Source organism: Hemicordylus capensis, chromosome 2 (assembly GCF_027244095.1).
Source record: "Hemicordylus capensis ecotype Gifberg chromosome 2, rHemCap1.1.pri, whole genome shotgun sequence".
Taxonomy (NCBI): domain Eukaryota; kingdom Metazoa; phylum Chordata; class Lepidosauria; order Squamata; family Cordylidae; genus Hemicordylus; species Hemicordylus capensis.
In genome coordinates, this window is record NC_069658.1 from 35,299,134 (window position 1) to 35,309,549 (window position 10,416).

General features: G+C 45.9%; 1 protein-coding gene across 1 annotated transcript; it reads right to left on the minus strand.

The window, feature by feature from the left end:
- Positions 1 to 847: 847 nt before the first annotated feature.
- Positions 848 to 10,016, minus strand: LOC128347646 (granzyme A-like). Its single transcript, XM_053302578.1, has 4 exons — positions 9,941 to 10,016; positions 5,852 to 5,993; positions 2,508 to 2,768; positions 848 to 1,282 (listed from the first exon to the last, which is right to left on the minus strand). Exons 2-4 carry the CDS (start codon positions 5,882 to 5,884, stop codon positions 1,139 to 1,141), a joined length of 438 nt encoding a protein of 145 aa, XP_053158553.1. The 5' UTR covers positions 5,885 to 5,993; positions 9,941 to 10,016; the 3' UTR covers positions 848 to 1,138.
- Between the last annotated feature and the right edge of the window lie 400 nt (positions 10,017 to 10,416).

The window sequence follows — 10,416 nt, forward strand, 5'->3', positions numbered from 1 at the left end:
AAACTCCATTCTAGATAGGAAAGTGAGGAGTTAGGATCTCTAATCTATCTATCTAGCTGGATGCAGAGGGATTCTGCATCTCTGCACATATGGTGTAGGGAAAGGAGCTTGCATGTTGCAAGGGAGAAGGAACAGGAAGAGAAGGGAGAGAGGAAGTGAGTGGCTGGAAGGAAGGAACTCCCTAAGATTAGCAATCTACATTCCAAAGGAATAGTGTCAGAGCAGTAGAGAAGGGATGACCAATGTCTTGACTCTCTAGCCCTCTGACTGACTAGTCTGTCCTCCTATGTCACTGAGACAAGAGACAGCGCAAAGTCCTTCACTTCCAACAGGGAATACCACCAATTTCTTTGATTGGTGAAAATTTGCATATGGAGAAAGAAAGAAAAAATCTCTGGAAAGCAAACAAAACCCTGGCTAGCCTGAGAACTTGGAAATTTGGCATACCAGAATGGCTGGACACTGTGTATTTAATTAGAAGTAAATCTGACCTTCCATTGTTTTTGTTTGTTTGTTTGTTTGTTTAAGGAAAGCAGAGAATCACAGAACAAAAGTGATGTAACATCTGAGAATCTCAGGGAAAGTGATGTAATATCAGAGATTCTCAAAGGAAAAGATGTGAAATCTGAACATTGGCTGCTTTATGTTTTTTTTTAAAAAAGAAAAAATGCTTGGGCAGGGAGGCGGGCAGAGAGATGCCAGAAGATGGCTTTTGTCGCCCACAGCCAAGATTGGGGGTGGGGTGGGATGTGGACTCTCAAATGCTCTAAAGTTCCCCAAATGGCATCAGAGAACTCCAACCTGAACTAGATTTCTCTAGGTTGCAATCAATGTATCCCGGACACCCTCCAATCTGGCCCATATACTGTAGGGCCATGTCCAACCTTGCACGGTCCTAGAGGCAACCAGTTATTATAGAGCTAATTGACAGAATGTTAGAACAGGAATGGTCCAACTCAGTCTTTTAGTCCTACAGCTGGCCTTGGATATGATATTCTCCCTCTCTTGCCCATCTGTGGAAGTGGAAATCATAGACTAGTTGCTACATATAGAATAGCACAGTTACAGAGATGAATGAGGTAAGCATTTTGCACAAACAAGCAAAAAAAGTTATACTAAGGAGATCAAGAAATGACATCTATGCGTTGTCTTCCATGGTTTTCTTTATCCATGCGATGTAGTCTTTGGTAAGACGAGTATAGACCCCAGGGTATCCTTTTTTACCAAAGGAGACGATACCTCTTTGTTCCCCATCACATATCAAAGGACCACCAGAGTCACCCTGGGGGGGAAATTGGGGTGGGGGGAAGAGACGATTTTACTATTTCATGTGAATCTAGTCATAAGCCATGTTCACACGACCATCAATAAGAGGGCAGAAAACAGTAAACCCAGTTATTTAGGTTCATGTGGACCCACAGTAATCCTTCCAACACAGCTTGCACAGATGTGAACAGACCAGCTTTGGTTCCTTGCTCTTTACTGAGATGGCATGAACAGAGGAGTTGTGCCATTACAAAATGTTGATCGTCTGGGTGCATTCGCTGTTTCTAGTGGTTCCTGGCAACAAGCAGCCATCTTTGTAACAGAGCACTGTGGCTTGGGACTGGGGTATCTGTCAGACCACATCCACCCATATGAATCTGCCAGGGCCCTTCGCTTATTATCTCAAGTTCTGCTCGTGGCCCCACCATTGACTGTGATTCCTATATATCCTATACTGGTCATGCCTCCTGCCCCTTTGTGGCCAGTCAGAGAACAGCTGAGTTGTAATGAGGATTCCCAGTCTATAATACTTGTAGTGCAATGCATGCTGGGATAGCTTATTGGATTCTAGCAAGACCCAGTTCCTGATTTCAAACATGGAGATCCTGGCTGCTTGCAGCTTCTGGTCGCAAACTTTGCATACCCAAACAGAGGTTCTGCTTTAGTGGTGTGAAAGGACCGCGGAGGCATGGTCTTATTTTCAGAAGGTGGTCAGAGCTCAAAATGCACTGAAAACCAATACGAAGGTTTTCTGATTGATTCCTCAGGCAGCAAACCAGAGTGCCCAGAGGGTGGGGAAGACTATTATTTCACATTTTCAGTAGGTCTATATGCCACAGTCATTTTAATGAATAGACTACTAAACCAAAGTTTTCGTTGATTAATCAGTCAGGGCTCAATTCTGAGCAGTCAGAGCAAACTTTACTTGATTGTGTCACAAGCCAGTGGTTCTTTTTAATTAATAAAGGCTACTTAACTTGGTTACTATAACAGGACATGAGACAGGACTATTAACAAATAGAAGTTCTTGCTTGTTGAGTTATCCTACACTTTCTTCAATGTCTCAAGATGACACATATATTGAGATTTTGATCAAATGCACATAGTTAAATTTAACTAATTCAGTAACCAACTTTTGAAAAGGCAGATGATGAATCAATTGAGAATTATTTTAATTGTTTGGCAGCTCCTTCCAACTTTGTCCCTGCAGGGCAGCAGAATTTATAAACAAACACTCTTACCTGAGCAGAATCCTTGCTTCCATCCTCCTCTCCCGCACATAGCATGTTTTCAGTTATCTCATCTTGATAAGGACTCAGATCATTGCAGACAGTTCTGTCCACGACAGTGACATTAACTTCACGCAGGGTTTCAGATAGCTCTCGATTTTCTGTTTTTCCCCAGCCAGCAACTAGGCACTGGGTTCCTGCCTGGACATCATGAAAAGTGCTGGGAAGTCTAATGAACTGAACAGTTTTTCCCACCTTGGCATCTTTCTCAAGCTGAAGGAATAATAAAGCAGAACAGTTGGCTCTTATATACAAAAGGGCAGCCACGTATTTTGATTCATACCTCTATAATTACAATAAAAACTCTGATTTAGTATATTTATTGTTAAATTTATATACCGCCTTTCATTAAAATGATCCCACATGATTTTGGTTTCATTTGCAAATGAGAAATATTACTGGTGATTGGTTTCCAGTCATCTTGAAAATGGCACATATCAATTTTGTGCTTTAAAGTGAAGTGAATAAAGAGTTCATGGACTCTTTTACATACCATAACTAGAGCTCCAAGATCACCTCATGGAATTGATTGGTAGAAGGAGAGGAGAGGAGAGCTGGTCTTGTGGTAGCAAGCATGACTTGTCCCCATAGTTAAGCAGGGTCTGCCCTGGTTGCATATGAATGGGAGACTTGATGTGTGAACACTGCAAGATATTCCCCTCAGGGGATGAAGGGAAGAGCAAAAGGTTTCAAGTTCCCTCCGTAGCTTCTCCAAGATAGGACAAGATTTTTATTTTTTTTTAGGACAAGATTTTTTTTTTAATTGAACCAACGAACTACCAAAGCATACAGTACGTTGACAAAGCATAATTATATACAAAGTGGTTGTTTGTACATGATATATCTACAAAGATTTACACACAAGAATTTGGAAACACAAAAGTTATGAAGTATATGCAGGTAGTACTGTAACTCGGGGGTGGGGGATTACAAGGCACATCAGGTACCTGCCTGCAAACTTGGAGAAGCCGCTGCCAGTCTGTGAAGACAATATTGAGCTAGTTAGACCAATGGTCTGACTCAGTATATGGCAGTTTCCTATGTTCCTATGTAAGGTTCAGGATTGAGAAAAGGAAGCCTTCGTGCAGTGCATAGTTGACTTTTGGAACCACAAGATGTGGAGATGTCCACTGTCTTGAATTGATTTTTAATAAAATGATATTAGAAAAATTTGTGAGGAACTTCAATAGGCCCTAAAGACCTCTGAGGCAAAGGAAAGGGGCCAAGTAGGTGGAGTTCACTGAGCCAAGGTAGAGACAAGTTTTTCCTTGCTATCAAGGGGCTCCAGCCAAAGACCTCCGAGGCAAGAGAGTGGTGCTGAGCATGTGGAATTCACCTACAGATCTCTTCACATGCACAGCTATTCAACTGATATGTTCACTGCGCATACTACAGTACACTGCCTATCTGTATACTGCGTTTAAGTTGATCTGCACCCTGGTCCATTTTGAGCATGAATGCTCATACAGTCATTCAGACAAGAACATGTACATGTGTACAGACATCGGAATGCACATACAGCATAATGCCCGAGTAAGGCTACACTGAGAGCCTGCTTGGTATGGTCCCAATGTAAATGTTTTGTGACTTTGTGCTTTTAACAAGCTTCTTGAATTTTATACTATACCTTCATATAGGTGCTATATTTTCAATGGAGGAGGCTGCATTGGTAAATACATAGGATTTGCTTAGATACAGAGTTAAGAAAGGCCACAGTGGAGCAGAGCACAGAAGATAGTAGAATAAACAAATTGGTAAAAGAGAAGATGGTGATGACTAACCTCCCAGCAGGGGCACAGCTACCATTGTACCAACGGGTTCAAAGAACCCGGACCGCCACTCCCTTGTTGCTGCCGCTGGTGCCCCCACCATGCCCCCTGCATCTGACGCCAATTCCATTTTTGGGAAGCTTCAAACAGCACTGTGTTTCCAGCCTGGCTGGGAACATCTCTCTCTGCCTTTCCAAGCAGGGAAAGGTGCTATCGGCCATGCTGCAAACACAGCACCATGTATGTTGCACATCCTTTGCAAAGCGCCATGTATGTTGTAACACAATGTTCACGCAGTTGCACAAGTGTGCTCTTGCAGAAACACAAAAATGGTGCAAACTGAGTTGTGCGATAGTACAGCTATTATTTCCAATGGCCATGTATCACACAACAGTGTTGGTGCATTTTTTGTATTTGTGCAAGAACACACTTGTGTAGGTGACTGTCTGCAGGTAGTGTTACAACATGCATGGAACTTTGCTCAGTATGTGAGCCACTGAATACTGGAAATGCTCCAGTTCTCTACTGCCCCCACCCCATACATTCTCTTTTCATAACCAGTCCAGTGGCGTGAGAATGAGCTCTGGGAGCCTGTGCCAAGTCAGTTGCTGCTCGGAAGAAGGAGGAGGAGGTGACTGAAGTGGGTGTGCTGTGCCTGTGTGAGCAGGAGGGGCAGCATTTGATGCCAAGGTCTTGGGTTGCCACTGCTAGACAGACATGGCCAGGAACAGTGTCCCTGAAAGCCCACCAGTTGAAACAGGGGGTTGCAGCACTTACAAGTAGTCTAGATGTGTCAAGCTTCAGGCTGTAATCTTTCCAGCTAACAGAACTGCTCTCAAGACTGCCAGCCTGCAACATCACAAAGTCTCATTCCTCTGTCTTTAGGAACATAGGAACATAGGAACACAGGAAGCTGCCATATACTTAGTCAGACCATGGGTCCTTCTCGCTCAGTATTGTCTACACAGACTGGCAGCGGCTTTTCCAAGGTTGCAGGCAGGAATTTCTCTCATCCCTGTCTTGGGGAAGCCAGGGAGGGAACTTGGAACTAGATGCTTCTTTCGTTCAGGCTTCAGTGAGTTCTGGGGGAAACTGAGTTGCACAAGACCAGCTTGACATATAACTGATTCTGCAGACAGTATCAGTTATATCTGCAATCCTGTCCTGGGATTTCCATTTGAACGACTAGTTCTCAGAGAACCTTTGAAGTGTGCTGCATATTTGATGAGAGGGATGTTCATATATAATAATGCAAAATTATAGTTCAGCCTGATGACAGTCATCAGTGTGGTGTAGTGGTTAGAGTGTTGGACTAGGACTGAGGAAGCCTAAGTTCAAATCCCTATTCAGCTATGAAACTCACTGAATGTCTCTGGGCCAGTCACTTATCTCTCAGCCTATCCTACTTTACAGGGTTGTTGTTAGAGAACTTAGAGGGGAGATTTGTTTATCTACCATTCTGGCTCCTCAGGAAAAGCAAGACAAACATACAAATGAATGAATGAACGAATCACTTTAAACATATACCTTCAAAAGCATAATGTCATTTTCCACCGTCATTCTGTTATAGCCTGGGTAAACAAACACTTGAGTAATGTCATGGATCTGTTTCCCCCTCTCTTCTCTACATAGTGAATGAGCTCCAAGAACAATTTGCGAGCCTCCACTCCTGAAAAATATAAGCAGCACTAATAAATTCACCACACTGTTGTGCTCTGCACTATACTAAATTTTTGTATGAAAATATAGGATGGAAATTTGTAAAGACAAATTTCTGGTCATACATTCTGAATGAATGCTATCTGTCTATCTGTCTATTCATTCATTTATTTAAATAAACAGAATGATAAAAGAATAAAAGAAAACAAACATGATGAAGCATCACAAAACAGTGAAGGACAGAATATCATATAGTAGTACATTCTTCTTCTGGAAGATTGAGAAGCCAAAGGGTATTGCACAATGAAGCGTGACAGAGCTCCACTTTTGAGCTCCAGATCCTGGCATACCTCACAGAAGGTAAAAATAGCTCTTTTGACAGTGGAGATGGAGTGATGCGGATTGGATTGTGATTAGTCTATTCCAGAGGTTGGCAAGCTTTAAGAAACGGTGTGCCAAGTCTTCAGGAGTGGTTCAGGGAGTGGAGTTGGCATCCCCACCTTGTTAGACCCACCCCGTCCTCTGTGTCAACCAGGCTGTGATGCTCCCCCATCCTCCTTATCAAGGGCCATAGTAAGATTTCTTAGTCCACTTGGTCACCAGTCCAAGTTGTGCTGGATTCCTTTAACTTCTCAACCTTCTGAGATTCGATGGGAAGCAGCTGCCGGTAGGGATGCGTGAGCTGGCTCGGCTTGAAGGTTTGAACTCAAACCTAACTAGCCCCCGGGAAAATGAAGCAGGTCTGAATGTGACCTGAGCAGGCATGAAGGTGGCTCGAAGGCTTGAGCCACCATTTCGTGCAGGGAGAATTGTGGTGGCTATTTGGTCACACTATGTCTCACTTTCAGACACTGGCGGAGGGAGGCCAATGTTTGACCCATGTTCAGCCACCGCTGCAGCCCCCCTCACTCCGCCCCCTGCATCCGACATCAGATGCTGGGGTGTGTGGTTTAGCTCACAAATGGGGCTGCATGGCCCTGTTCAGGAGTTAAGGCGCCTAGCGCTGTATTTGCAGTACAGCTGGAGATTCTTCTTGCCTTCAAGGCAGGGAGAAGTGCTTCTGGCTGCTCTGTGAACGCAGCGATGGCCATCTAACTCCTGATCAGGGCCACATGGCCCCGTCTGGGAGCTAGATCGGGGCATGACCAGGAGTGATTCTCCCTGCCTTAAAGGCAGGGAGAGTCTCTCCGGCTGTACTGCAAACCCAGCACTGGCCGTTTAACTCCCGCACGGGGCCGTGCAGCCCTGTTCAGGAGGTAAACCCCACGCCCCCGTGTCTGATGTCAGACACGGGGGTGTGTGTGTCGGGGCCATGAGGTGCCGACCCTGAGGGGTGGCGGCGGCCCGGGTTCTTTTAGCTCCGCCCCTGCAGGCGGGGGGGGAGCAAAAGTAGGGGATTCAAACTTGTATTTAAGGGCCACCCTGAGGCCTTGCAAAGCCACTCTTTCTTGAGCTTCTAGAGAGAGAGCTGGCTGCTGCTGCTCCTGCACCTTCCTTGATGAGCTCTGCTGACCAGACCTGACCTCCTCACCTAACCTCTGGCTGTTACCTGAGAGCTGTTGCTGTGCTGGAGTCTCTCTCTGTCAAGGTCTGGCCCACAGCCAGGGAAGTTCATGGCTCGGCTGCACGCTGTCGACTGAATGACGTACGTTGAATCTCAGCAATGAGTCGGAGTCTGGTGCTGTAATTTATGGAGCAAGCCGAGAGCTCCCAGCTGGTAGGAATTTATGGCTTGTCAGCCTTCAACAATAGCCATTTGCTCCTCCTAACCGCTTCTAGTTGTGTCCTGCATTTAAAACACCTGCGTTGTTGCGGTGTCAGCGGTGTTTCAATGTCTAGTTCTCCCTCCGATTGGTCTCTCACGCTTTCTGCTGACTCAGGCTGCTGAGCCTGTTCTAAACCATCAACTGGATCTACTGCAGCTGTCTCAGGAACACTGACAGCCGGGCTCTGCCCTTCAGACATTCCTGACTCGGCTGGAAAGCCAACAGCTTCCCCTTCCCCTTCGCTGTCGGAGCTCGAGGGCATGACACTCTCTTTGCTCTTTGCAGAAGGTTTCCAACTTTTCTAGGAGGAAAAGTTTTACTTTTTTGCCGACTGCCCTGCTACCCTAATTTCTCTTGGGTCTACTTTTATTCCTGCTCTATAATTTTTCGTTAAATTATTTTTTTGTTTTTCCCGGTGTGCTTTTTTCTTCCCTACCAGGGAATTTTCACACTTTAACTGAAGGCTGTGTGCTCTTGTCTGCCTCCTGGCTTTAAAGCTGCTGCCTGGCCACACACCACACCATATTTAGAGAGATATATATTTATCTCTCTTATCCCGATTTTATTTTATTTTATTTTATTTGTTTTTTGGATTGGTTATTTGGATTTTGCTTGGTCCTGCTGCTGCAGCTCCCTGGCTGGCCTGCCTCACCTACTCCTGCTCCTGCCCCTGGACAAAGCAGGGAGGGTAACTAGAGAGATTTTCTTCACTCTTTCCACCCCATAGATTTAAATAAGGCCTTCCTGCCCTCAACTAGCGCTGGCCATGGGCATGCACCAGCTTCCCTGAAGCAGGGGACGCTCCCTGTCAAGCAGTGAGCCAAGCCATTGGGCAGCAAGAAGCATGCAGGCCAAGCAGACCCACGTCTCATCACCTGGCTCATAGGCAAGATGATGGCGATGCCTTTCAATGTGGTTGAGATCACTGGCTTTTGCCGGGATCTCCAGGCACTTGCTCACGACTACCAAATCCTCTCAAGGACCACCTTCAGTTGGCCAGTGGTCCCCTCCCTGTATAGGAAATGCAGGGGCTCGTGTGGGGTATGCTGCGTTCAGCATGTCCTGGCACTGGCATGCATTTCACGATGGATCTTTGAAACAGTGTCAATGGAACGCATATTATACTGCTTTCCTGTCCCTCACTGCTCACTGGTGGGTGCTGGAGAGAGAGGGGACCTCTAGTGATGCTGCCTCCACGTCCAGCCCGTCCCATGCATTGCAGCACCAGTGGGTCATTCTGCATGTGAAGACAATGGACGTGGGAAACACCAAGGAGGAGGTGGTAGCCTCCATCGACCGTCAGACTGAGGAATGACTAGCCAGGTTTCCAAACCTCAGGTGGAGTTCATTGTCACGGACAATGCCTTCAGTGTTACCAAGGCTGTAGAGGAGATGGAGTATGTGAATATAAGGTGTATGGCCCACACACTGCACCTCATTGTGTCGGACGCCATTGGCCTCGAGGAGAACAGGGCTGCCTGCCAGCAAGTGCCACGGCTGTACTTATGGAAAAATCATGCAAGATCGCAACCATTCTCCATCATCGTGAGAAAGCCAGGTGCATGCTCCATGAGTGGCAGCACGAGCATGATCTCCCTCACCATCTCATCCGTGGGGATGAAGATAACCAGTGGAACTCCACCCTTCTCTTGCTCCAGCACCTACTGGAGCAAGAGGTAGTTCTCGATGACCTTTTGGATTCTTTGATGCCACATAAGTTCTTCATATGGATTCATTATGAGGAGAACACAATGCACACCAAGTAATCTTAAATACATTAAAAAATGTTAAAAATCAATGGAGGGCCCGATTGCTTTGGGGGTTGGGTGGGGGTTGGCAACCATGGGGCCCTACCACCCAACTCACTCTGAGGCACCTAGGTGCTACCCATGGGGGAAGTTTTGGTTGCCATTGATTCGTTATAGGGGTGGAAGAACTGGCTCGAGAGCGGTTCGAGCTCAAATCGAACCATGGTTCGACTTGGGGGAACTGGTATTTGAGCTGGGGCACACAGCTCAAGCCTGATTCAGCCTCAAACCAAACCACTCCAGCTGGTTTTGTGCACATCCCTAACAGCCAGAGCTCTTACTTGGGCATATCATGCTACCAGACTTGCTTCACGGCATGCCTAAATGGTTGAGTAATACTAGGAAGAAGTTGTCAGAAAAGAGAAATATTCCTCCAAACTTACGGAAAGCAATGGGCTGCTGTCAACACCCATTTCCTGTCAATCAGAGTCCCTCCACAGCTCAGCTTATCACACACAAGGTATTTTCCGTGGATGATGGTGGCCATATAAGGTCTTGAGTGTGGAACTGATTCTTCTCCTCCAATTATATCAGCACATTGACCTAAGTAGATATAAGCCATCCTAATCAGGTTAATCATATACATCATGCTGCACATCAATTCATTAATTACAGGGGGAAACAAAATAATTGGCTCGGGGGTGCAAAGAAATGGTATGCACGCACCTATACGCACATAGAAAAACAGGTTACTGTATTTTTCCACAGTACTTGGCATCAATTTATGGTAAAAGTTCAAACCAGAGCTGAGTTTCTGAGGCCAAATCAAAAAGGTTTCTTTAGCGGGTGCGGGTGCGGGGGGGGAGGGGGAGGGCATGGAAGCCACTGCATAATATTGCAACAGTGTGGCTGGAGTTGC